This window comes from Pan paniscus, chromosome 7 (genome assembly GCF_029289425.2).
Source record: "Pan paniscus chromosome 7, NHGRI_mPanPan1-v2.0_pri, whole genome shotgun sequence".
In the NCBI taxonomy this organism is placed as follows: domain Eukaryota; kingdom Metazoa; phylum Chordata; class Mammalia; order Primates; family Hominidae; genus Pan; species Pan paniscus.
In genome coordinates this window covers 161,205,290-161,231,034 of record NC_073256.2, presented here as the reverse complement: position 1 = coordinate 161,231,034, position 25,745 = coordinate 161,205,290, and the positions used below count along the sequence as shown (strand labels likewise).

Sequence of the window (25,745 nt, the reverse complement as noted above, 5' to 3'; positions counted from 1 at the left end):
CACACTGTGCAAAGTTTCTTCTCTGACCACAGTGGGATGAGGTTAGAAATCAATAACAGAAGTAAAAGTGGAAAATTCACAAAATGGTGGAATTAAACAATATACTCTTTAAAAAAAAAAAACACCCTTCAACAGTCAATGGATCAAAAAAGAAATCACAAAGAAAATTAGGAAATACTTAGGAACAAATGGAAGCAAAGACACAACATACCAAACTTAGGAGATGCAGCAAAAGCAGTGCTAAGGGGGAAACTTACAGCTATAAACGCTGAAATTAATACATAAGATTTCAAATCAATAACCTACCTAACTTTATAACTTAAGGAAATACACAAAGAAGACCAAACTAAAGCCAAAGCTAGCAGAAGGAAGGAAATAATAAAGATTAGAGATAGACAAAATAGAGAATATAAAAACATGGAGAACACAAATGAAACTAAAAGTTGGTTCTTTGGAAGGATCAACAAAATTGACAAACTTTTAGCTAGATGGACTAACGAAAAAAGAGAGAAGGTTAAACTTTCCAAGACCAGAAATAAAAGTGGGAACATTACTACTGATTCTATAGAAATAAAAAATATAGGCCGGGCGCGGTGGCTCACTCCTGTAATCCCAACACTTTGGGAGGCCCAGGCGGGTGGATCACGAGGTCAGGAGATCAAGACCATCCTGGCTAACAGGGTGAAACCCAGTCTCTACTAAAAATACAAAAAATTAGCCGGGTGTGGTGGTGGGCGCCTGTAATCCCAGCTACTTGGGAGGCTGAGGCAGGAGAATGGCGTGAACCCAGGAGGCGGAGCTTGCAGTGAGCTGAGATCGCGCCACTGCACTCCAGCCTGGGCAACAGAGCGAGACTCCGTCTCATAAATAAATAAAATAAATAAATAAAAAATATCATAAGAGAGTACTCTGAACAATTATATGCCAACAAATTGAGTGACCTAGATGAAGTGGACAAATTCCTAAGAACACAAAACTTATCAAGACTAAATCATGAAGAAATAGGAAATCCGAATAGACATATAACTAGCAAGGAGATTAAATCAGTAATCAAACATCTCCAAACAAAGCCTGGGCATGGTGGCTCACACCTGTCATCTCAAAACTTTGGGAAACCAAGGTGGGAGGATCACCTGAGCCTAGGAGTTCAAGAGCAGTCTGGACAACATAGTGAGAACCCATCTCTACAAAAAATTAAAAATTTAGCCAGACATGATGGCACACACCTGTAGTCCCAGCTACTTGGGAGGCTGAGATGGGAGGATGGCTTGAGCTCCAGAGGTCGAGGCTGCAGTGAGCTGGGATTCCACCACTGCACTCCAGCCTGGGTGACAGACTGTGCCCCTGTCCCCTGCTCAAAAAGAAGAGAGTGAGAGAAACCAAAACCAAAATAAACAAGGAACACTCAACAAACTAGAAATAGAAATTTATTCAGCCTGATATAGATCATTTATGAAAAACTAACAGCAAACATCATCCTCAATGGTAAAAGGCTGAAGGATTTTTCTCTAAGGTTAGGAACAAGGCAAAAATGCCTGCTCTTGCCACTCTATTCAGCATAGTGCTGGGAGTTCTAGACAGAGCAGTTAGGCAAGAAAAAGAAATCTAAGGCATCCAAATTGGAAAGGAGGAAGTAAAATTATCTCTGTTTGCCAATGATATGATTTTATATGTATGAATAGAAAACCCTAAAGATTCCACCAAGGGCCAGGTACGGTGGCTCACGCCTTTAATCCCAGCACTTTGGCAGGCCGAGGTGGGAGGATCACTTGAGGCCAGGAGTTCAAGACTAGCCTGGGCAACATAGTGAGACCCCATCTCTACAAAATAAAAAAATATCTGGGGCATGGTGCTGTGTGCCTATAGTCCTAGCTACTCAGGAGGCTGAGGTTGGAGCACTGCTTGAGCCCAAGAGTTTGAGGCTGCACTGAGCCATGATCGCTGCACTGAGGCATGATCACAACACTGCACTCCATCCTGGGTGACAGAGAAAGACCCTGTCTCAAACAACAACAATAAGAAATGTATGAATGAGGCTGGGTGTGGTGGCTGAAGCCTGTAATCCCAGCACTTTGGGAGGCTGAGGGCAGATCACCTGAGGTCAGGAATTTGAGACCAGCCTGGGCAACATGATAAAACCCCATCTCTACTAAAAATACAAAAATTAGCTGGGCGTGGTGGCACACACCTGCTATCCCAGCTACTTGGGAGGCTGAGGCAAGAGAATCGCTTGAACCCAGGAGGCGGAGGTTGCAATGAGCCAAGATCGCTCCACTGCACTCCAGCCTGGGCGACAGAGCGAGACTCCATCTCAAAAAGAAAAAAAAAAAAGGAAGAAATGCACGAATGAGTGAACTCCTGGCAGGAGCTCTGTGGTGACTGTCTTCTGTAAGCCCGGGTTGATATTGGGGAAAACAGCCAGGGAACTGATTGCCCTAATATCAACTGGGATGTGGGATTCTGGACGAGGTCAGTAGGGTGTTGCTGACCCAGTGAGTATGATCAGAGACACGTCAGGCTCTGCCAGCCGGACAGCAGCTGCCACAGTCTCTCACCCAGTTTCCAGATTTGAGTGAAATTCAGACTCACAGCTGCCAAACTGAAGAGGAGGCTGGAAGCCCTAGGGCATGCAGCTCTCCCAATACAAAGCATGCCAACCACTCCCACCAGTTACGCTCCTACTCTGTCCCCAAAGGAGTCTGTGGCCATTTGCCAGGGTTAAGTGTCACCAACATAGAGGGGTACAGAGAGGCTTTTCGAGGACGGGAACATGGTGTGTAGCCGGACACTGACATTGACGCCAGGACTTTGACAAGATCACCACACCCCTCTGTTTACTGAAGTCATGGAAGGCACTGTGGCCCAAGTCCATCTCTAATGGGTCCAGTGGGTCTGTAGGTCTGCCCTGTTTATTGGCATACACATTCTTAGCTGCCAGCTGAATGCTCACATTGGCTCCTTCGCCAGAGGAGTAAGGGTTGTTACGGCAGAAAGAACCAAGTGAGAGCCTGTGGAACTTCCTCCCTCCAGCAAGACAGTGAGCCTGATAGAAGGAGTGCTTTGCTTGAGGAATTGCAGAGGTTAACACCAACATCAGAGACCAGGGAAGCAGGTGTGGTGGTTTCCATCTCCATTAGATTCACCTGCCTGGCCTTTGCAAAAACAAATTAATAACGACCGTGGGTGACGGACTGCAGTCAACTTGAAGAGGCAGCAGGGCCAGTGAGAGCTGCCGCGCCGCGAGCGGTCTTTCTGCCACAGGAGACCAACGTAGCCTCTGTACTTGGTGTGTGACTAGCATCTTGGCAAATTCTTTCTTCTCAATATCCTCGCTCGGGAGGGCCAGAAGCAGTTCATCTTCACCGGCAGACAGCAGCACTCCTTCCCTGCCTCGTCTTGGGGCTGTGGCTGCTCCTGGGTTTTCTGGTGGGCGGAATAATGTCCCCCAAAGATGTCCACCTTCTGCCCCCTGGAACTTGTGAATACTTGACCTGATTCAGCAAAAAGAGAATGGAGACTGCAGATGAACTAAGGTTGCTAATCAGCTGACCTTAGGCCAGGAAGAACATCCCAGATTACCCGGGGAGATCCAATGCAATCACGAGGGTCCGTGAAAGTGGAAGAGGAGCCAGGCCTGGTGGCTCACGCCTGTAATCCCAGCACTTTGGGAGGCTGAGACGGGCGGATCACGAGGTCAAGAGATCGAGACCATCCTGGCCAACATGGTGAAATCCTGTCTCTACTAAAAACACAAAAACTAGCTGGGTGTGGTGGTAGGCGCCTGTAGTCCCAGCTACTCAGGAGGCTGAGGCAGGAGAATTGCCTGAACCTGGGAGGCGGAGGTAGCAGTGAGCCAAGCCCCAGTGCACTCCAGCCTGGCAACAGAGCGAAACTCCATCTCAAAAAAAAAAAAGAAAAAGAACCCAATAAGTATTCAGAAACTAAAAACTACAATATATGAAACTAATGTTTCTGATCTTACTTATCTGTAAATGGCAGCATAACTATTCACACAACAAAATCATTTTTTAAATATACACTATGAGGCAGATGTCGTTTCAGTCACTTCTGAAGCAGGCTTCGTGGCCTGGTGTTAAATGTCCTGCCAGATCTACGAAAGTTCAGCTTAAAGAACACACCCAACACGATACATTTCCAAGTGCAATCGTAATTCCACTGAGCAAACGAGGAGGGGACACGTCTAAATGCTAAACAAAGATGCATTCTCGAGGTGTTCCATCTTATCAGCAAAATCCAGACTGGAAGACTCAAGTCAAACAGCCCAAGTCCTTGAGAAGAAAAATTGAAAAGACGAAAAAAAGATGGAGAAAAACCCATACAGTTATACTGAAAGAGGCTTGCCAGACGTGGGAGCACACACCTGTAGTCCCAGCTACTCAGGCTGAGGCAGGAGGATCACTTAAGCCCAGCAGTTGGAGGCTGCAGTGAGCTAGGGTTACACCTGGGAATAGCCCCTGAACTCCAGCCTGGGCAAGACAGCTGACCCTGTCTCAAAAAAACAAAATGGAACAAAACAAAAACCCAAACCAAAAATAGTGGAAGAGGGAGGCAGAAGTGGGGAGCCAGAGGAAAGGAAACCCACAGCACGGCTGGCTTTCCTCGACGTCAGCCTGGCGAGGCCGTGCCCGGTGGCCACCCTGCAGAGCTGGTAGATGTGGCGGCTGCTATAGCAGCAACGGGACACAGGCACAGGGCCCCCCCATCTCCTGGGCATCTCAATGGTCCCAGGAGTTCTGGGGGGTGGGGGATAAAGCACCCGGTGAAGGGGTCCATAGATCTAGGCTGTGCCAGGACACTGTAGGGCAAAAGATAGATTCTGGCACCTGTGCCTCCGTCCAGCAAGAAAGACCCCGTGCTTGCCAGGCCCCTTAGCACCGTGACAGCAGCACAGGCCATGTTTGGGACCATCCCCAGTGTGGCCCAGGGCTGCTGGCTAAGGTGAAAGTAGCCAGGCTGCTTGGACCACACTGTCTGGTTGGAGGATCCCGTGTGCAGGAGGTAGGGTGGGTGTGTATCCTCTGGCAGGCCCCCCTGTGGAGCCTCCCGCAGGTTTCTGGGGCTGTGGGGCTCAGCCACACCTTCCTGGTGGAGGCTATTCTTCTTTTGGAAAGCAGCTCCTGGAACGCTGCCTTCCCAGGCTGGGTTTCCCAGCTCCACATCACACCCTTGGGCAGCCCAGCAGCCATCTATTGCGTGGTGGAAAAGGTGTTTGTGGTGTTTGTGGGGCCCAGCCCAGATGACACAGGCGAGTCCCGGGGCCCAAGTGTCTACATCGCATTCGCCCCTTTTGCAGCTCAGATGCCTCCTGGGGAGGGCACCAATGCAGAGGAAAGGCTGGGAAAGGCTCCCACACCAACTCCAGCCTGACCCCCCCCCCCCGGCACGCTGTAGTCCCAAGCAGGGAGATCCTGGCGGGCAGCAGCAAGGGACAGCCCCCGGGGGGCACCTCATCACCCACTTCCTGTGGGTGGGAAGAGTCACTCGAGCGCTATCACTGACTCCGGACACCAGTGAGGGCTGGGCTGGCCCTCCAGGGCCTGAAGTGAACAAGCCCCGGACAGTGGTGATGCGGACAGCTGGGAAAGGCTGGGGGTGGGTCTGTGAGGAGCAGGGAACACCAAGCTCAAAGGGAGGTTCTGCATCCTGTGAGGACGCTCCTAGAGAGAGTCGGCCGCAGCGAGGGCACAGACAGGCTCGTGGACGTCAGCCAGCAGGCCCCGGGGCAGAGTGGCATGGGGGCAGGAATGGTGCCTACGCCAACGGCATGAGCTCATTTTCCAAGACGGATCTAGAGCAGGTCCCACCTACGCAGAACAAGCCCTCTTTACAGACCACCAGACGTGGGGAGAGCAGGGCTGCAGGCCGAGAAGAGGAGGCTGGGGAAGGCGTGCTCTGTCTGGATGGACTTCCTGGAATAGCCTCGAGTGCAAAAATAGCGTGTCCACGTGATGGCGACCAGGTGTCCCTGCGGCACAGAAAGCGCTGAGTCAGCGGCATGGACTCCTCCTAAGGCACGTCAGCTGGGTGGCCACGGCTGTGGGCTGGAGCCTAGCACGCCCTCCACGCTAAGTGCCTAGCCCTGAGCCCGCCGTCTGGAGGCAGGGCAGTTTCACTTCACACCTGCTGCTCTCAAGGGACACAGTCTGTTCTGCCTGAAATAGACTCCCAGGCACATGTGTAGAACCCCCCTGCCAACCCCACCTGTGCGGTCCTAGCAGCCCCGGCAGCCCTAGCACGTGTAGAATCCCCCCTGCCAACCTCACCTGTGCGGTCCTAGCACCCCCAGCAGCCCTAGCACATGTGTAGAATCCCCGCTGCCAACCCCACCTGTGCGGTCCTAGCACCCCCAGCAGCCCTAGCACATGTGTAGAATTCCCCCTGCCAACCCCACCTGTGCGGTCCTAGCAGCCCCGGCAGCCCTAGCACGTGTAGAATCCCCGCTGCCAACCCCACCTGTGCGGTCCTAGCACCCCCAGCAGCCCTAGCACATGTGTAGAATCCCCCCTGCCAACCCCACCTGTGCGGTCCTAGCAGCCCCGGCAGCCCTAGCACATGTGTAGAATCCCCCCTGCCAACCCCACCTGTGCGGTCCTAGCAGCCCCGGCAGCCCTAGCACATGTGTAGAATCCCCCCTGCCAACCCCACCTGTGCGGTCCTAGCAGCCCCGGCAGCCCTAGCACATGTGTAGAACCCCCCTGCCAACCCCACCTGTGCGGTCCTAGCAGCCCCGGCAGCCCTAGCACATGTGTAGAACCCCCCTGCCAACCCCACCTGTGCGGTCCTAGCAGCCCCGGCAGCCCTAGCACGTGTAGAATCCCCCCTGCCAACCCCACCTGTGCGGTCCTAGCACCCCCGGCAGCCCTGCTTCTGAGCTGGAAACCCACTTTGTAGCAAAAAGAGGCACCATGGCAGGGGTCATGGGGCTCCCTGTGTCTTGGTGTCGCTTTCTCCAGGTGCAGGCTCCTGATGGGAAGGCCTGAGGGTCAGTGTGGCCAGGATGCAGCTCCTGGCTCTGTGGCCTGCAGTTTGAGTTTCCCTCGACAAGATGGAGCTCCCTGGTCCTGTCTGCCCCACACCCCGCAGAGTGGCTGAGGCCCCAAGACGCCTAGCCAGTGAGGCGGGGCTGTCCTGGAGGAAGGCTAGGAGTCCACCTCAAACTACAGAAAGCAAAATGGGGGCGTCCCTGCCTTTCCCTGACACTGAGAGCAGAAGAGCGGCCTCTTGGTTTCCCACCAGGAGCCTGCACCTGGAAAAAGTGACACCCAGACACAGGAATGATTGGAGACGGTCCCGGGCAGAGCCTCGGTGCTGGCCTTCAGTGACAGAAGGGACATCCTCCCCAGAGTTCCCTAGGGTCTGGCCTTGCTTGTGTTCCGTGCTTCCTCTCATAGCTGCCTCTTGCCAAGGCCAAATCCCCAGCTACTGGACACGCTCCACCACTGACATACCACGGGGCCTTCCGCGGAGGTGCTCCCGCACCCCTGAGGCTCTTATCAAACAACTGCCACTACTCCCGTCCTCAGGACAGGGTCAGGCTCCTTATCCTGACACCTGGGGCGGGGTGGTGGGGTACACAGGCGATCAGGCGATGGGCGGTGCCGGGCCTGGGCTGGGGAGGACAGGTGGCTGCTGGTGCCAGGCCTGCATCTGGAGGCTGCGGCCAGCATGGCCCATGCCCAGCAGGGGCGCACCAGGGTCAGACCTGATGTGGCCGCGAGGCCCCGTCGGCTCCGCGGAGAGGAGCCCAGGGAAGAGCAGGCGGAACCGTGGGGGAGGCAGTCCCGCGGCACCAGCGCAGAAGCAGGAGGGCAGGCAGCGGCGAGGACAGAATGAGCAGTGAGGGAGGCAGCGGGTGCGTGGAGACCGACGACGAGTTCGCGTTGGGAGGCGCTGCTGAGCCTCAGGGCGGTATCGGGCCCGGAGGAAGGTTTGAGCGGCCGACACCGGTCGGGAACAGCGCAGGGTCGGAGCTGCAGAGCCTGAGAAGGCGATCCGGGCCCAAGGCGACGCGCAGGGCCCCGTTTCCTGCCACCTGAGGGCGGCGCGCGCGGGGCGGGCACGACGCGGCGGACCCGGGATGGAGGCGGCCCCGACCCCCGCGAGGGCGAGTGGCGCAGGGTAGGGTCTTCCCGAGAGGCCACGCACCCGGGCGGCGGGCAGGTGGAGCACTAGGAGGTGGGCGAGAGCGGGGCGCGGCGGGAGGGGCTCGGGCGTGTCGCGGGCCTGCGCCGAGCGCTCACAGGTGCGCGTACACGCGCACTCCCACACGTGCACGCACCTGCACACGCGCACAAGCACATGTGTACATGACACGCAAGCGCGCGCCCACACTGAGCGTGTCCCGGCCCAGGGCACCCCCCTGCCAACAGCTCACCCGGTCACCCACAGCGGCGCGGGACGTGCGGGCTCTCACCTGTGGGGGCCTGTGGGCTGTCAGCCGACGCGGGCTCCCTCGCCTGCCGGCCCGCTTTCCTCTGCGGCGGGCGGTTCTCCCCGGGCTTCCCTAAGGGAAAACGACCGTCAGTGAGCTTGGGATGAGAGACCCCCATCCCCATTAGCCTCAAGAGACACTTATGGGGCACCGAAAGGGCCGTGCGTCCTGGCAGACAGGGAGCCCCCCACCCGGGCCTCCTCCCGAGGGAAGCACACGGACAACCTTAAGGAGCACGGGCTCCTCCAGCAGCACATACTCCACTGCACAGGGGGCCTCAGGGAGGCACAGGCGACAGCCAGCCAGCAGGAAGGCACCTGGGCTCTTGTGGGCCCAAGGATGGGCAGGTGGTGCCTCTGCTAGAAGGACCCTGTGGGCTGGCAGTGCCGCCTGCTGGCCCTGCCCCACCCCTGACACTGTCCCCCACCTTGTGCCACGTCCATCCCCCAGGCCCTTCCGGTCTCTGTGTGTCCAATTCGGCACTCCCCTGGCAGGTGGCTGTCCCTCTGCTCCTGAGCTTCTGGGACTAGGACTGAACAGGAGCAGGAGCACTGCTTCAGGCAGGGTTGCGCCAGGCAAACCAGTCTGGCCAGTGTGGCTGAGCCGGCTGGGATGGGGCCCTGGGCGTGGGTGTGAGTCAGCAGCCCCGGGCTGGGGAAACGCTAGGGAGGAGGCCACCTGGAGCCCACCCTCCCAACAAGAAGCCCAGAGGATGCCGGCATTTGGGGCTAGCCCTGCACCCCCACCTCCAGCCCGGAGACCCAAAGGCAGCTCTGATCCAGTCAGGCCCTTGTTGCAGTGCAGTGCAGGACAGCCAGCCCCCAGCCAGGATGGCACCAAGAGCCCCCGCCCCACCTCCATGACCGCCAGGACTTTCCTCGGGGCCCCACATCAGTTCACAAAGTGCCACGCAGGGCTTTGAGGGCCCAGTCTCTCCAGCCAGCCGCAGTGCAGTGGCCCGAACCCTGCCCTAGCTCCCACTGCGTCCCTGGGTCCTTTGTCTCCACCAAACCCCAGCGGGGCTCCTGTGGGCGTGCTAGCTGCCCTGGAGCCCTCCAGAGTGCATGGGCTACGGGTTCCCATGGCCAGCTGGGCTCAGGTTGTCTGTGGCCAGGGAGGGTCTGGGCCCTGAGGGTCAGTGCGACCAGGATGCAGCTCCTGGCCCTGTGGCCTGCAGTTTGAGTTTCCCTCGACCAGCTGTGGGACCGGGGGAGCCGGGATGGGGCGGGGGCGGGGGGCATTGGTGCCGCCCAGGGCAGGACCAGGCACGCCCGTTGCTGCGCACAGCAGGCACCCTGGCTGCTGCGCTGCCTCCTCCAGCTTCTCAGCCTCCCTCCCAGTCTCGCCAGCAGGGCCCGTGGCCTGTAAAGCCCCGTGCCGCCGTGTCAGCGCGTCAGTCAGCCTCTCAGCCCAGGCGAGCCACCGCGCCGCGGAGTCCCTATAAACTCCCTGGCGTGGCCCGGCCCCACTGAGTGGGGTCAGTGAGGCCCATAGGCAGAGCCAGAGTCCTGAGCTGCGGTGCTGCTCCAGCAAGGGGCAGGACCTGGAACAGGGGGCCAAGCCTGGCGTGGGAGCACACAGCCACTGTGGCCTCCAGGGACGCCCTCTGAGCTGGCCTGAGGCCGGCTGGTCCATGAGCCAGGGCCCCTGAGGAGCAGACACCTGGTGAAGGAGGCGCTGGATCCAGGGCCATGTCTGGGAAACGAAGTCGAGTTCGCAAACCCCGGGCCAGGAGGGCAGGCAGGGCCCAGCCGGCAGCTGGGCAGCAGGGCCCTGAGGTCGAGCCCCCGCCCCCCACCCCAGGGGGCCCTCAGGGTGAAGCGGGGGTGGCCCCTACAGGGCACGTGACCAGCATCGAGCCAGCACCTCAGGGACACCCCAGGGTGGCCAGGCCAGAGCAGCCACAGGCAGCCTCGAGACCGGTGCCGGCCACTGCTCCGGGGTCTGAGCTGGTGCTGGTCCTTGCTGGGCACATGGAAGGCTGTGGAGCAGGGGACCCCATGCCGGCCCTGGGCCCCGAACTGCTGAGGCTCCATGAGGTCCAGCTGTGCCTGGCCCAGGAGCAGCTGCTGCTGGAGGACCGGTGGCGGCAGGTCCAGCTGCAGATGCAGCTGTGGCGGGAGGAGCAGCTGTGGCTGCAGCAGCTACAGGAGGAGCAGCTGTGGCTGCAGCAGCTACAGGAGGAGCAGGCCTGGGTACACGTGGAGGGGCTGCAGCTGGCCGTGGCCCTGGAGCAGCTCCGGAGTGAGGGCTTCGAAGCACTGCAGACCCAAGGCCAGGTAAGGCCTGGATGGGGTGGCAGGAGGGGTCCCGGACTGTTGTGTTGGTGCGGTGGCCACTGCAGCAACCTAGGGATGCCTGTGGAGGCCCAGGAAGCCAGGCTGGATGCAGGGTATCTGTGGGCCCATCTTTACATCTGCCAAGTGAAGCCGGTGCCCGCCACACAGGGCACTGCAAGACCAAGGGACAGCAAGCCTGCCCAGGCTGGCCCAATGCTTGGTGGAAATGGGCACTGAGGGCAGATACTTGTTCAGGGACAGAGGTGTCCCTGCAGCAGACCCAGGCATGCTGGGCCAGAGCTGTCCAGGGCAGTGTATGGCATGCGGTGCAGGGCGAAGGCCTGGGTGTGCAGTCAGTAGGTAGCAGAACTGAAGAGCACAGCCCCCACCCCTGCAACCCAGTTTCCTGGCTGCCTTGCTGGTCCGCCTGCCCTGCCCCCCGTTTATTGGAGTGCAGTGTACTCAGGGCTAGAGATTGCGGAAGCAGCATGCGGCACCTGTGCCCATTATCCTCATTCCAGGAGGGCGGCTGGCCTCAGACGCAGCTGGGGCTATTTTGGGGAACTAGGATCTAACCCCAGCCTGGCGTGGAGGAGCGGTCACCATCATCCCACCTGCTCCTGTGAATCTGGGAGCTCTCTGGCATCCAGGGGTGTTAGGCCAGGCCCACTCTAAGCAGAGGGGCAGTCTGGGGAGCAGGATGGGGTGCTCTCTTAGCAATCACAGACCCCAGTGCAGGCCTGGGTGCTGAAGGACCCCAGATTTGCAGCCTGGAATGTGTTCACAGCCAGCATAGAGAATAAATGGGAGTTGGAGCAAGGGAGTGACAACAGTGAAGGCGGGGCTGGGTGGGGGAGGGTACTGGGGGAAGACTCCTTCCTGACCCACAGGAAAACCCAGCCCAGGTGAGCTGTCACCATCCAACCTGGAAGTGACTATGGAGAAGGTGACTGGGAGCAAAGCCACAGGCAGAGGGCAGCACAGGATGGCCCAGATGGAGCAGAGAGTCAGAGAACACATGCTTAGACTGAGAATCCCCAACTTGGACTCGAACCCTCCTGTTTCAAAACCCATTTTTGGCCATCTAGGCGCCTCCCACTGGCTCCTGCCCCCTTCCCACCTCCATGGGTTCCAAAGCTGGGCTTCTCTGAGTGCTACCCCTAGGCCCCCACCCCAACCCCAGGGGTATAAGATTCAGGCTTGGCCAGGCATGTGGCTCAAGCCTGTAATCCCAGCACTTTGAGAGGCCGAGGCGGGCGGATCACCTGAGGTCAGGAATTCGAGACCAGCCTGGTCAATGTGGCGAAACCCCGTCTCTACTAAAACAAAAACACAAAAATTAGCAGGGCGTGGTGGCGCACGTCCATAATCCCAGCTACTCGGGAGGCTGAAGCACAAGACTCACTTGGACCCAGGAGGCGGAGGTTGCAGTGAGTAGGGATTGCGCCATTGCACTCGACTGGGTGACAAGAGCGAGACTCCATCTCAAAAAAAAAAAAAAAAAATAGATTCAGGCTCAAGGTCTGAGATGAATGAATGGGCTCTGAACCCTCAGTCAATCACGCCTAATCCCAACTCGGAGGTCCCCTAAAAGCCACTCTTGGAAGAAGGGCTCTCCTCAGAGGGGGTGTCTCTCGGCGGCCACAGAAGGCCTCACAGGTCAGTGTCTGGGTGACAGTGCTCTGGAGGTCAGAGGGTGCACTTACCAGCAGCAGCTCTCGTCTTGGGCCCAGGGTGGAGCGTCTGCCACTTCCCAGCTGCAGCTTTGGGTCTCCCCTTCTTACTGTCCATTCTCCTGGGGGGTGGGTAGGGAAGGACCAGGGAGAGGGTGCTCAGAGTGGCAGAGGGCAGGGGCAGTGGCAGTGGCACACCATGGGGGCCTGAGTGGATGACAGCAGGAACATGGGATCCCCTGAGGTTTCCCAGCTGGTGTCCTGTCTGCCTGCCCGCCCCGGGTGTGTGCCCAGAAACTTGAGCCGGGATGCCTGGCAAGAGCACTTGGCCACCTCCCGTCCCCCCGGCCGTGGCTTGCCTGCCCCTCCGCCCCAGGCTCAGCCCATCCTGCCGGGCGCAGGATCTGGAGTCCAGCACTCTTCTCCCTGCCCCAAGCTGCTGGGTTGCCAGTGGGCCGGTCTTTGTTCTCATCGTAATCATGAGCACGGCCCTCTCTACTGAAGCCTCCATGCCTCTCCACTGCCCTGGGAACCCAGCCCACCCCTGAGCCTGCTCCCCAGCCCACCCAAGGCACTCACCCCTCCACACCCTCAGACCTTATGTGGTCCCGGCTCTGGCAGATGGTGGTGTCAGGCCCTGGAGCAATACCCCTCTCCCTAGTCCACACAGCTGACCCCCAAGTTCATTTCCCTGGGAGGCTCCTCCTGCCTGCCCCAGCCTGTCCGGGTCCTCCCCGGTGCCCCATGCCCCTCACCCGCTGCAGCACAGTTGCCTGGGCACCGGTCTGACCCCCCACCCATGTTTCCAGCATGCTGGTACCAGTGGGGTGGCACTGAGTGTTTGGGGAAAGAACAAATGAAACTGGGACTGACCCTGAAAACAGAAAATAGGATCACATGGCAAGAGGGACAAAGAGAAAGGCGACTGATGACCGTCAGAAAGGGTTGAGGCAGGGCCAGTCCTTGGGGTGGGAGTGGCAGGGGCGAGGGGTGGTGGTTTGGACAGATGATCCAGTGTAGGGCAGGGCCTAAGAGGGGGAGGGGCCCTAAGTGAGGGCCTGAGGGGGACCTGGGGGACTGGAGCACCCAGGGGCAGCTCGGGGTGGTGTGTGGGGGTTGCTGTGTACATGGGGGGGCGTCTGGTATGAGGCTTGGTGTGCACACTGGGTCCCTTGTCCGTTGGGGCTTGGTTTTTGCAGAGTCCCTGTGTGTACACAGGGTTCCGTATGTGAGGGAGGTCCCCTGTGCTCTCAGAGTCAGTGTGAATATGGCATCCCCTGTTTGTGTGTGGGGTTGGTGTCTGAGGAATCTCATATGCAGGTGGGGTTCCCTAGGTGTGCGGATGTCAGCGTGTTCGTGGGTGACTGGCATGGGCAGGACTCGGTGTGCTTGTGGCTTCTGTCTTCCTGAGGAGTCTCCTGTACTTGGGGGTTGGTGTACATGAGGCACAGGTCATTCGGGGTCCGCATGTGCATGGGGGGGGTCACTGCGGCAGAGTCCCCTACAAGTGTGGGCATCGGTATGAGAGGATGAGGGAGAAGGATGGGGGACCCCAGGTACTTGTGGGCATCAGTGTGTGTGGTGTGGGCGGGGTCCTCCTCTACGTGTGGGGCGCTGGTGCGGTGGGAGACCGGTGTGTGGTGAGCAGATCCCCTGTGCTCTCGGGGCTCCCAGACCCGGCCCCGCCCGGGGCTCGACGCCGCCCCACCGTCCTCACCTGTCGCACCTGCCTCCCCCAACTCGGCGAGGAGGCCAGAGCTCCGCCCCTGGCGTCGGGCTGGCTCGTTTCCTAGCGACTGAGCCGGAACTTCCGAGTCACCCCGACTTCCGGGGCGAGGGTCAGGGGTCAGGCTGGGAACTTTGAGCCTTGGGTCAACAGTTGGGCTCCCGGGGGTCGGGGTCTTTGAAGTGCGGGCCTCACGGTCTCCGGCGGCGCTGGGCCGGGGTCTCCGGGCGCGCGGCCGCAGGGCACGGGCGGGTCGGGGCGCGGGCCGGGGGCGCGGGCTGGGGCTGGCGGCGGGCGCGGGGCGCAGGAATGCGGGCGCGCCGCGGGTGGGGCTGCCCCGCCCCCAGGTGCTGCCCGGGCAGGCAGGAGGCAGGAGCGACGGGCGGGGCGGGGGCGGGCGCGTGAATCAGGCCGGGCGGGCCGCGGCAGGGAGTGGCTGCCGGACCGACCGGACCGCGAGGCCGCTGGGCGGCGGTCGGCTCCTGCTGCCCCTGTGCCGAGACCCCGCGCACCTGGCCAGGTAGGGCCCCCTCCCCCGGCCCGAGCGGGGCGGGGCGAGGCGGGGGGCGGGCGCCCCTTGGCGCGGTCCCACTTGGGCTACCCTTGCGCCCACACCTGGGCCGGGGCCGCGCGACCCAGAGAGGGGCGGTGGGAGTGGAGCGGGGCCGGGGTGGCGGGGCCGGGGTGGCGGGGCTGCTCGGACAGGGGGCGCCGCTGTGCGGATATGGACGCGAGCGCCCCCGCACGACGCCGGCCCGAAAAGAGCCGAGGGGGAAGGGGCCCGGGATCCGGGTCGAGCCTGCCCGGCCGTCCCGACTCGCTCCCGCCCTCGCGGCCTAGCTGGAGTCTGGGCGCTGGGCACGGCCTGGACCCTTCCCTGGGGACGCCCGCCCGGGCCGCCGTGGACTGGGGTGGTGGCCAGGGTGCGGCCTGGATCCCCGCGTGGCGAGCAGGGCGAGTGATGGGAGTGCTGCCCCTCGCGCCCACGGTCCTGGGCTGGGGTGGGCGGATAGGGCACCCAGCCGCCGCAGCCGCGAGCTCGTAGGGTGCACTGACCCCGTTGGGGGCTGGGGTGCCCACTCCGCACGTTATCACTGAGCGACTTCCGGTCTGTGAGCCCCGTCCTCCGCACCCCACCTTTCCGCCGCCTAGAGCCTCCGCGCCCTCCTGCGCCCATCGGAACTTGGCACAGGTTCACCCCACTTTGTGTAGGAACTCCAGATCCTTCCATGGGGTCCTCCTTCCAGATACTCAGGAACCCCACTTCCTGCCAGGGTGGAGAGGATGGGGTCCTTGAAGGCCAGCTGAGGGCCCAGACTTCCAGTCAGAGGTCAGGGGTCAGCAACAGGAGCGGATTCGTGCTGAGTCATTGCCCATGGGTGGGTTCCGCGCCCTCCCTCCCTTGGGCAGACGTTTGGTAGGCAAATGTGTGGGCATGCAGGCCACTGCGGTGCTCCATCTTGGGCTCGGGAGTGGCTGCGGCCCCGTCCATAGCCCAGGAGACACGTACCCATGAAAGGAGACAACGTGAGGAATGAAGCCGTTGGAGGTCTGAGCATCACCCTGTGAGGACGAGGCATGTCTGCTGGGAGGGCTCCTGGCCACGGGGGCTTCCACCGTCCGGATGGTCCCTGCCCCCATTACACACAGCCTGGAGCCTGGACACTGAAATCCAAAGGGACAGTGGGGGTCCTTTCTAGAGTGTCCCCCCAGTGTCGGGAAGTACCCTCAAACAACATCAGCAGGGTTGTTCCCCCTGCCCTGTATGGTCAGACACCGCCCCTACAGACAGGCTGGCAATGGTGAGTGGGCGCCTCGGCCCAGCCAGACAGGCCTACACCTCACCCCCATGTGGTCAGCCTCGATCTGCCCCTGGCACAACCAGAACGGTGTGCCCTAACCAGCCCCATATGTCAACCATGAGGACGGTGCCCCAACAAAGAAATGTTGGGACAGCTTCTCCCAAGCCGGTTGGCATCTAGGGCTGTTGAGTGGCACCTGGTATTTCCCATGTCCCAACTCCATGTCACCCCCAGGGGCACCAGGCAGGATGGCTGCCTCCTGACCCCAACATTCTCAGCCAAGTGGCTCCGGCTAGCACCCATGTAGTCCAGCTGGCCGGCATCCATCCTGTCAGCGCCCAGGGGCACGCTCCTCTGGGCACCTTCCTAGCCAGGGCCGACATTCAGGAACCTGTGTGCTAGGCGGGGACAGGTGTCCTGCCTCCCTCCCCAACCCGAGGAGCAGTGGGATGGACTGAGCAGTCCCTAGGGCTCTCCTTCCAGGGAGAGGTACCCAGGTAGCTCGGTGACCCTGTGTGCGTGGGCCCTGGGCGCTCCCCATCTGACACCTTTCTGGAGAGGCCAGGCCCCCTGCAGGGACCCTTTGGAGAACAGAGTGGGCTGTGGGGCAGCCAAGCATGGATGGTGGTGGCAAGCCCAGGACCTGGAAAGGTCCCTGCTGCCCTGGATGGGGGCGGGTGGGGACAGGACTCTGAGCAAGTGGAGAGCCAGATTTGGGCGATGTGGAGTGCAGGCCCTGCAGGGCCCTGTGGGCACCAAGGGGCTGTGGCCCAGGGAGGTTTTATCTGAGAGGGACAGTGACAAGAAAGAGGTCAAAGGTGGGCCAAGGGAAGGAGGGGGCGCTGGGAGACAGGGACAGAGTCTAGGGATCAGTGTTCCAGGACTGGGCGGTCATAGAATGGGCTGTGGGAACCCAATTGTGAAACCCTGAGGATGGGGAGGAGGTGTGGCCCGGGACTATGTGTGGGGCTTAAGGTTGCCATTCCAGGAGGAGGCTAGTCACAGCCCTGTTTGCTGCGCTCACCTTGGGCTAGGCGTGGTGTCATGTGGACCCTCAGCTGTGTTGTGCAGTAGAGGTAGGCCAGAGAGGTGCAGTGACCTACCCACGGTCTCCCAGGCAGAGACGGACACATGGGCAGCATGGGCGGCACCAGCTTGTCCAGTAGGCACAGTGCCAGGGGTCCGTGAATGTCTTAAAATAAGAAAAAAGTGAATATTATAATGATGAATGCAGCCTGGATTGTTTGTCTTTAAGCCAACAGTCATAAAATATTTGGGGGGGGGGTTCGTTTTATTTTTATTTTTTGTAGTGATGCGGTCTCACTCTGTCACCCAGGCAGGAGTGCAGTGTCACAATCATAATTCACAGCAGCCTCCAACTCCTGGGCTCAAACAATCCTTCTGTCTCAGCTTCCCAAGTGGCTGGGACTATGTGTGCACGCCACCATGCCTGCCTAATGTTTAAAATTTTTTGTAGAGATGGGGTCTTGCTGTGTTGCCCAGGCTGGTTTCAAACTCCTGGCTTCAAGCAGTCCTCCTGCCTTCAAGCAGTCCTCCTGCCTCAGCCTCCCAGAGAAAGGAGAGACAGGGCTGGGATACCTGTGCCCCAGCCCTCTGCCAGTGTCCCCTCAGCTAGGGGCATCCTAGGGTCTGGGTTGCTCTCTGTGAGCCTGGCTCGGCTGTGCCCTGGAAGGCCTCCTGGGCATGGGCTAAACTCCAGCCTACCCAAGTCACGGACGGCCCTTTCCACAGCGTGTCCATGCTGGAGGGCAGGAGTGGTCCCAGTGCCCCCACCCCTAGTCATGTGTCTCCCTGCTCCTTCAGGCCCCTGGCCCCAACATGGCCCGTCGCTCTCAGAGCTCCTCGCAGGGGGACAACCCGCTGGCACCTGGGTACCTGCCGCCTCACTACAAAGAGTACTACCGCCTGGCGGTGGATGCACTGGCCGAGGGTGGCTCGGAGGCCTACAGCCGCTTCCTCGCTACCGAGGGGGCACCAGACTTCCTGTGCCCTGAAGAGCTGGAACATGTGAGCCGACACCTTCGGCCTCCGCAGTATGTTACCCGAGAGCCACCCGAAGGCAGCCTTCTCGACGTGGACATGGATGGCTCCTCGGGTACATACTGGCCGGTGAACTCAGACCAGGCCGTGCCTGAGCTTGATCTGGGCTGGCCTCTGACCTTCGGCTTCCAGGGCACCGAGGTGACCACCTTGGTGCAGCCACCGCCCCCCGACAGCCCCAGTATCAAGGATGAGGCCCGCAGGATGATCCGTTCCGCCCAGCAGGTGCGCCATCTTGGGCTTGAGGGTAGTGGGGGAGGGGCCTGGGCTAGAGGCACGGGGGTGGAGGAGACGCATGAGCATGATCAGCTTGTGGGGTGAGCCCTGAGCTCCAGCTGGAGTGGGGGTCCCTGGCAAAGATCTTCAGGGCTGCCAGGTCTCAGTCATCACGGGCTGCAGGCTCTGCACAGGTCTGCTTGCCTGTGGTCATGGCCAGTGCCCAGAAACTCGGGGGCTCTGGGGATGGGTGGGCACCCCACCAGCCTGGGTTCATTGTTCAGATAATTACCTCTCATCCTGCCCGGTGGCCCTTGGCCAGCTGAGGGCTTCTAACCCTCACCAAACAGCTAGCAGACGGCGGAGGGTGCTGTTAAACCATAGCGACTGAGGCATGAGGTCCAGACGCTAAAGGCTTGTGACTTTCTCCCCTGCCCAGGGCAACAACCCCGTCCCAGGGCAGAACTGGAGCCTGGCACTTGGTCCTGACAGCTGCCCTGGAATGGGGGCAGCTCAGCCGTCTGTAGGGTGGAGGGGATTGAGGGGCCCTTGCCGTGCCCCAACCTGGCCCACCCTCATCCAGGGTTCTCTGCCCTGCACCTGCCTCGGTTTCCCCCTTATGGCCAGCCGTTCCACACCTCTTCTGTTTGGTCCCTTCTTCCTGCCCATCTTCCCAGACGTGGCCCCAACTCCCTAGGATGGACTAGCTTGTTTCACAGTGGTTGTGGGTGATCCAGACACCTCCCTGGTGTGGAGGGGAGGCTGGACAACGTTGTGGGGACAGCAGGGGCCTCTCCTCTCCGTCCTGACCCGCCCTTGCAGGTGGTGGCCGTGGTGATGGACATGTTCACTGATGTGGACCTGCTCAGCGAAGTGCTGGAGGCCGCGGCCCGTCGGGTCCCAGTCTACATCCTGCTGGATGAGATGAACGCGCAGCACTTCCTGGACATGGCCGACAAGTGCCGTGTCAACCTGCACCACGTGGATGTGAGTTCCCGGGAGTGGGAGATTGGGGAGGACCCGTGGGAGAGATCTGACTCCCCTCCCTCCCCAGTTCCTGCGCGTACGGACTGTGGCGGGCCCCACCTACTACTGCCGCACTGGGAAGTCCTTCAAGGGCCACGTCAAGGAGAAGTTCCTGCTGGTGGACTGTGCCGTGGTGATGAGTGGGAGCTACAGGTGCGCCCGCGGGGCTCCCTCACCCCCTTCTCTGGGGCCTCCTCCTGTAGCCCCAGCACCCCCTTTCCACACCAGGGCCCTCCTCGCCAGGGGCCCTTGTCCTGTAGACCCCTGCACAGCCCAGCCGGGCCCAGGTCCTTGCGGACCTCACATCCCTGCGTCCTCCCCGCCCCACCCGCTGCCCACGGGGCTGCAGTGCCCTCGCTCCAGCTCGGTTTGACTCTGGCCCTGACCCCCCACAGCTTCATGTGGTCCTTTGAGAAGATCCACCGCAGCCTGGCGCACGTGTTCCAAGGAGAGCTGGTCTCCAGCTTCGACGAGGAGTTCCGCATCCTCTTCGCGCAGTCCGAGCCGCTTGTGCCCTCGGCCGCGGCCCTGGCCCGCATGGACGCCTATGCCCTGGCTCCGTATGCCGGGGCCGGGCCTCTCGTGGGCGTCCCTGGGGTCGGGGCGCCAACCCCCTTCTCCTTCCCTAAACGAGCGCACCTCCTGTTCCCGCCGCCCCGGGAAGAGGGCCTGGGCTTCCCCTCCTTCCTCGACCCGGACCGCCACTTCCTGTCGGCCTTCCGCCGGGAGGAGCCGCCGCGGATGCCGGGGGGCGCGCTGGAACCGCACGCGGGGCTGCGGCCGCTCTCGCGGCGCCTGGAGGCCGAGGCCGGGCCGGCTGGGGAGCTCGCGGGCGCGCGGGGCTTCTTCCAGGCGCGGCACCTAGAGATGGACGCCTTCAAGCGGCACAGCTTCGCGACCGAGGGCGCGGGCGCCGTGGAGAACTTCGCGGCCGCGCGGCAGGTGTCGCGGCAGACGTTCCTCAGCCACGGCGACGACTTCCGCTTCCAGACCAGCCACTTCCACCGTGACCAGCTCTACCAGCAGCAGTACCAGTGGGACCCGCAGCTCGCGCCGGCGCGCCCGCAAGGCCTGTTCGAGAAGCTTCGCGGGGGCCGCGCGGGTTTCGCGGACCCGGATGACTTCACCCTGGGCGCCGGGCCCCGCTGCCCGGAGCTCGGACCCGACGGGCACCAGCGGCTGGACTATGTGCCGTCCAGTGCGTCCCGCGAGGTGCGCCACGGCTCGGACCCCGCCTTCGGGCCCGGACCCCGCGGCCTGGAGCCCAGCGGAGCCCCGCGCCCCAACCTGACCCAGCGCTTCCCATGCCAGGCCGCGGCGAGGCCGGGCCCAGACCCCGCTCCCGAGGCGGAGCCGGAGCGCAGGGGTGGGCCCGAGGGGCGGGCAGGGCTGCGGCGCTGGCGCTTGGCCTCCTACTTGAGCGGTTGCCACGGCGAGGATGGGGGCGACGACGGCCTGCCGGCGCCTATGGAAGCGGAGGCTTACGAAGACGACGTGCTGGCTCCCGGGGGCCGGGCACCTGCCGGCGACCTGCTCCCCTCGGCCTTCCGCGTCCCAGCGGCCTTCCCCACCAAGGTCCCGGTGCCAGACTCGGGCAGCGGCGGCAACGGCCCAGAGCGCGAGGGCCCGGAGGAGCCTGGCCTGGCCAAGCAGGACTCATTCCGCTCGCGCCTGAACCCCCTGGTCCAGCGCAGCTCCAGGCTGCGCTCCTCGCTCATCTTCAGCACGTCACAGGCCGAGGGCGCGGCCGGGGCTGCGGCGGCCACTGAGAAGGTGCAGCTGCTGCACAAGGAGCAGACGGTCAGCGAGACGCTGGGGCCCGGCGGAGAGGCCGTGCGCTCCGCGGCTTCCACCAAGGTGGCGGAGCTGCTGGAGAAGTACAAGGGCCCTGCCCGTGATCCCGGCGGCGGCGCGGGCGCCATCACCGTTGCCAGCCACAGCAAGGCCGTCGTGTCCCAGGCGTGGCGGGAAGAGGTGGCAGCCCCAGGTGCCGTGGGGGGCGAGCGCCGCAGCCTCGAGAGCTGCCTGCTGGACCTGCGCGACTCCTTTGCACAGCAGCTGCACCAGGAGGCGGAGCGGCAGCCGGGAGCCGCGTCGCTCACCGCGGCACAGCTGCTCGACACACTGGGCCGGAGCGGCTCCGACCGCCTGCCTTCCCGCTTCCTCTCTGCCCAGGGCCACTCAACCTCCCCGCAAGGGCTGGACAGCCCTCTGCCGCTGGAAGGGTCCGGAGCGCACCAGGTGCTCCATAATGAGTCAAAAGGGAGTCCCACCTCGGCTTACCCTGAGCGGAAGGGGAGCCCCACGCCTGGGTTTTCCACTCGAAGAGGAAGTCCAACTACAGGATTTATCGAGCAGAAGGGGAGCCCCACCTCAGCCTACCCCGAGCGCAGGGGTAGTCCGGTGCCCCCCGTGCCGGAGCGCAGGAGCAGTCCGGTGCCCCCCGTGCCGGAGCGCAGGGGCAGCCTCACTCTTACCATCTCCGGGGAGTCCCCGAAGGCCGGGCCCGCGGAGGAGGGGCCGAGCGGCCCCATGGAAGTCCTGCGCAAAGGCTCCTTGCGTCTTAGGCAGCTGCTGAGCCCCAAGGGCGAGCGGCGCATGGAGGATGAGGGTGGCTTCCCAGTGCCGCAGGAGAATGGCCAACCCGAGAGCCCGCGGCGTCTGTCACTGGGCCGGGGTGACAGCACGGAGGCTGCCACAGAAGAGCGGGGTCCGCGGGCGCGCCTGTCCTCAGCCACGGCCAACGCCTTGTACAGCAGCAACCTTCGGGATGACACGAAGGCCATTCTGGAGCAGATCAGTGCCCACGGCCAGAAGCACCGTGCGGTCCCTGCCCCGAGCCCCGGCCCGACCCACAACAGCCCCGAGCTAGGCCGTCCACCGGCTGCTGGCGTCCTGGCCCCAGATATGTCTGACAAGGACAAGTGTTCAGCCATCTTCCGCTCGGACAGCTTGGGGACCCAGGGCCGGCTGAGCCGCACGCTGCCAGCCAGCGCGGAGGAGCGCGATCGGCTGCTGCGCCGCATGGAGAGCATGCGCAAGGAGAAGCGCGTGTACAGCCGCTTCGAGGTCTTCTGCAAGAAGGAGGAGGCCAGCAGCCCTGGGGCAGGGGAAGGCCCCGCGGAGGAGGGCACCAGGGACAGCAAGGTGGGCAAGTTCGTGCCCAAGATCCTGGGCACGTTCAAAGGCAAGAAGTGAGTCTTCTGGCCTGGCAACCCAGGCCAGGGTGCCCGCATCGCTGCCCCGGTCATCCAGAAGCCCCGCGGAACAGAGAGCCCTGCTCATGTGCTTGAGCAGCGGCTGTCAGGCCACGGCCGCTTGGGGCTTGGCTGAGTGCGCCAGACCTCGGCTCCACTGGAGGCTCACCTGGCAGCTGCCGTCTCTGCCCCCTGGCCTCCCCAACGCTGGGGCTGCACCCCTCACCACCAGTGCCTTTCTCCCCTCAGCACCTTCATCTCTGCACCGTCAGCCTTGCGTGGCACAGCGTCTGGCTCCGCCATCTCTTTGTGCCTCAGTCCCCACCCCCCCCCCTTTATTTTTTTGAGACCTGGGGCTGGAGTGCAGTTGAGCGGTCTGGGCTCACTGCAACCTCTGCCTCCCGGGTTCCAGTGATTCTCCTGCCTTAGCCTCCTGAGTAGCTGGGATTACAGGTGTATGCTACCACGCCCAGGTAGTTTTTGTATTTTTAGTAGAGACAAGGTTTCACTATGTTGGCGAGGCTGGTCTCCAATTCCTGGCCTCAAATGATCCGCCCGCTTCAGCCTCCCAAAGTGGGGGGATTACAGGCGTGAGCCGTGCACCCCGCTAAGTCCCCTATCCTCTTGCAAGGGTCTCGCCTCTGTGCCTCAACTCCCCATTCTCTGGGCCCTTCTCCTCCTCAGGGCCTCCTGTTCTCAGGGCCTCCCCCCTCCCCGCTCCCTCCCTCTCTCAGGGTCTCCTCCCTCCCTCCCCCTCCCCCCATCTCCCCCCTCCCCCCCACGGTCTCCCCCGTCCTCAGGGCTTCACTTCCTTTCCTACTTGGATTCTCCCGCTCGCTGCCTCCCAGCATCTTTTTTGGAGGCCCGTCTCTTGCTGTGGGGAAGACTGGGCTGGCTGCGGGCAGTTTGCAAGGGGTGGGTGGGGCGGGGGGGGAGCTGGACCAGAAGATGCCCCTTGGAGTGGCAAGGAAGCTGGACAGGGCAGGCCTCTGGGGACCGGACACAGGGAAGCCCGAAGGGGCGCCTTGGCCAGGTCTGCCGTCTCCTCCAGCGAGGCTCTGGCCAGCACTGGGTGAGAGTGGGGAGGGGGCACTGGCCTTTGCAGCACAGTAAAACATGGTCCAGACAACCTGTGGCCCCGGCCTCATGAGCACCCCCTGCACAGGCCCAGCCCAAGCCAGGCGCTAGAAGGGCTGGTTGTGGAGTGCTTATCCTTGACAGGTATGGGGCCAGGTGAGGGCAGGGGACAAGGTGCAGCTGAGGCCGAGCCCAACTAGGTCCTGGGCACTCCTGCAGGTGGGAGTGGTCCTTGTTCTCCTGGTATCCAGCAGACACCCCCTCTCCCCACCAGCCCCATTCTCAGGTCCTTTCCTCTTTGTCACCAACACCAAGAATCTGTCCAGGGTTCTTGACTTATCTTTTATCTCTTTTCACCCCTAGAGAGGAATTGCAATTGACTCAGAATGACATATTTTGGCACCACGTGTGTAGAAAGCCCCCACTGTTAGATGCTAGCCTCGTGAAATTCATGTTTCTGTATTCTCCTATTTCTTTTCAAAAACTAATTTTTTTTTAGTGTAATAAATCCTAAGAGGGAACTGATTTAAGAAACAAGGCCGCCAAACAAAGGCAGCAGTTCTGACTCCAGCAGCTGGGAAAGGAAGGAAAGTGACCCTGCTTTCACTGCTGGACAGCCCACTGGTTACCAAAACCACCGCGCAAGTCGGGATGACAGCAGGGACTTCTGGCCAGGTGGAAAAGGTGCCTGGAAGCGGGATGCACCTGTGCGTCTCTTGGCCATGATGTTCTTGTGGGCATGTTATTCTTGGTGCTGCCTGGGGTGTTGCTGAGTGGACAGGCTCTCCAGCTGGAGTCCATGGAGAGGCCAGAGGCTGGCGGCCCTGCCTGGGCCTTCGGAGCCTCCTGCCTGCACCCTCCACCTCTTCCAAACCATGATGTGGCACATTTTGGTGTTAATAAAACACAACACACAAAATATTCTAGCACGTTCCCCAGTGTGTATAATCGCCCAGTTACATCCTGCAGCCTTTAACCACGTGGCCTCCCAGATTTCCCCTGTGGACCCACCACCCACCCCTGTGGGGGGCACTAAAGACCCCCCAGCTCCACTTCCAAGGCCCACCTTGGCCTCCCCAACTTCACGCTGCTCTCCTGTCCCTGTCCCCGATGCCCCCTGTGCAGGCACACTCCTGGGTGCCCACCTGCGATTCCCCACTCAGCAGCCCCACCACACACTGCCCAGCCTGAGGCCAAGCCTCCAACCCTGCAGCCCCGTGGCCTCTCTGCAGCTTCCTCTCCCACAGCCTCTCTGTCCTGCTTGTTCAGCACCCTGGGCCTGCGCCTTGGGCTTTCGAAGCTCAACAAGCAGCTCCCTCGGCAGCCCCCTCAGGAAACAGCCCCTGGGCTGGGTCTCTGATTGGCTCACCGCTTCCTCGGGCCCTCCCGATCCGTCCTCCGCCGCCTCCAACCTTCTCCCAAACCCAGCCTCCCTTTCTGAGTCTCTTGCAGGTGCCTGGTCCAGCACCAGGGCAGCGCCAGCTCTCACCTTCTGCTCAGCTCCCCCACCCACATCTTGTCCTTCCCCGCCCTCCCCCATTGTGGCAATGGCTTCCACAACCCAGCAGCGCCCCTCTCCTGGCAGCCCAACACCGACCACAGCACAGGCCGCACCCTTCAAACTGTGAGCTCCTCCGGCCTATGAGCTTCCCAGACTGTGAGCCTGGCAGCCCAACCCCGCCACCGACAGCACAGGCCACGCCCTTTAGACTGTGAGCTCCTCCAGCCTGTGAGCTTTCCAGCTGCCTCCCTGTGTTCCAACCCCAACCCATGGGCAGGTGCAGCTGAGGACACCTGGCACCCTAGGACACAGCTCTGTGCCCACAGGGCCCCTTTGATCTCTGCAGCCCTGCACAGCCCTGGCCTGAACTCACACCAGGGACCTTGCCTGGGGGTGACAAGAGGAGGTAACCCTGACCTCGCGAGATGTCTGTCTCCCACCGTCACCTATCAGGCGCAGTGGCCGTACCAGGGGGCACAGGCTGCAGTCCCTGACAGCAGGGGGAGGGGTGTCCCCTTTCTCTCTCCCCTTCTCTCCTCTGGCTCAGAGTCACAAACATGGCCAGGGGGTGACCCTACGTCCCTACCCCACAGGACCACCCTGGGGGGCAGCCTGGTCCCTGAAGCCACAGCAGGTAAGGAAATGATGGACAAAGGACAAGAAGCTGCCCCAGGCAAACCTGGAGGGAAAAGCCTAGTGCTGGATGTGCAGTGGGCAGGGCCTCCAGGGGGCGGC

General features: G+C 61.5%; 2 protein-coding genes across 9 annotated transcripts; one reads left to right on the top strand and one right to left on the bottom strand.

Moving 5' to 3' along the window:
• Positions 1–1,414: 1,414 nt before the first annotated feature.
• LOC117981545 (IQ motif and ankyrin repeat domain-containing protein 1-like) lies at positions 1,415–14,380 on the bottom strand. 4 transcript variants are annotated; one of them, XR_008626262.2, is made up of 6 exons: positions 14,122–14,380; positions 12,438–12,526; positions 12,137–12,215; positions 11,997–12,050; positions 8,435–8,524; positions 1,415–5,986 (listed from the first exon to the last, which is right to left on the bottom strand). XR_008626262.2 is itself a non-coding variant. In XM_034966844.3 (4 exons), exons 2-4 carry the CDS (start codon positions 12,520–12,522, stop codon positions 5,826–5,828), a joined length of 336 nt encoding a protein of 111 aa, XP_034822735.2. In that variant the 5' UTR covers positions 12,523–12,526; positions 14,122–14,380; the 3' UTR covers positions 1,415–5,825. The 4 variants fall into 4 exon arrangements, 2 of the variants coding, with proteins under 2 accessions (XP_034822735.2, XP_034822732.2); XM_034966844.3 differs by lacking the exons at positions 11,997–12,050; positions 12,137–12,215; XR_008626261.2 differs by lacking the exon at positions 14,122–14,380 and having other exon boundaries at positions 11,997–13,322.
• On the top strand, positions 7,472–24,428 carry FAM83H (family with sequence similarity 83 member H). 5 transcript variants are annotated; one of them, XM_034966835.3, is made up of 5 exons: positions 7,472–8,139; positions 17,757–18,218; positions 19,032–19,196; positions 19,264–19,388; positions 19,631–24,428. In XM_034966835.3, the coding sequence occupies exons 2-5, from the start codon at positions 17,772–17,774 to the stop codon at positions 22,431–22,433; spliced, it is 3,540 nt and encodes a 1,179-aa protein (XP_034822726.2). In that variant the 5' UTR covers positions 7,472–8,139; positions 17,757–17,771; the 3' UTR covers positions 22,434–24,428. The 5 variants fall into 5 exon arrangements, with proteins under 5 accessions (XP_034822726.2, XP_034822724.2, XP_034822725.2 ...); XM_034966833.3 differs by lacking the exon at positions 7,472–8,139 and adding an exon at positions 14,466–14,650; XM_034966834.3 differs by lacking the exon at positions 7,472–8,139 and adding an exon at positions 14,806–15,706.
• Positions 24,429–25,745: the final 1,317 nt, after the last annotated feature.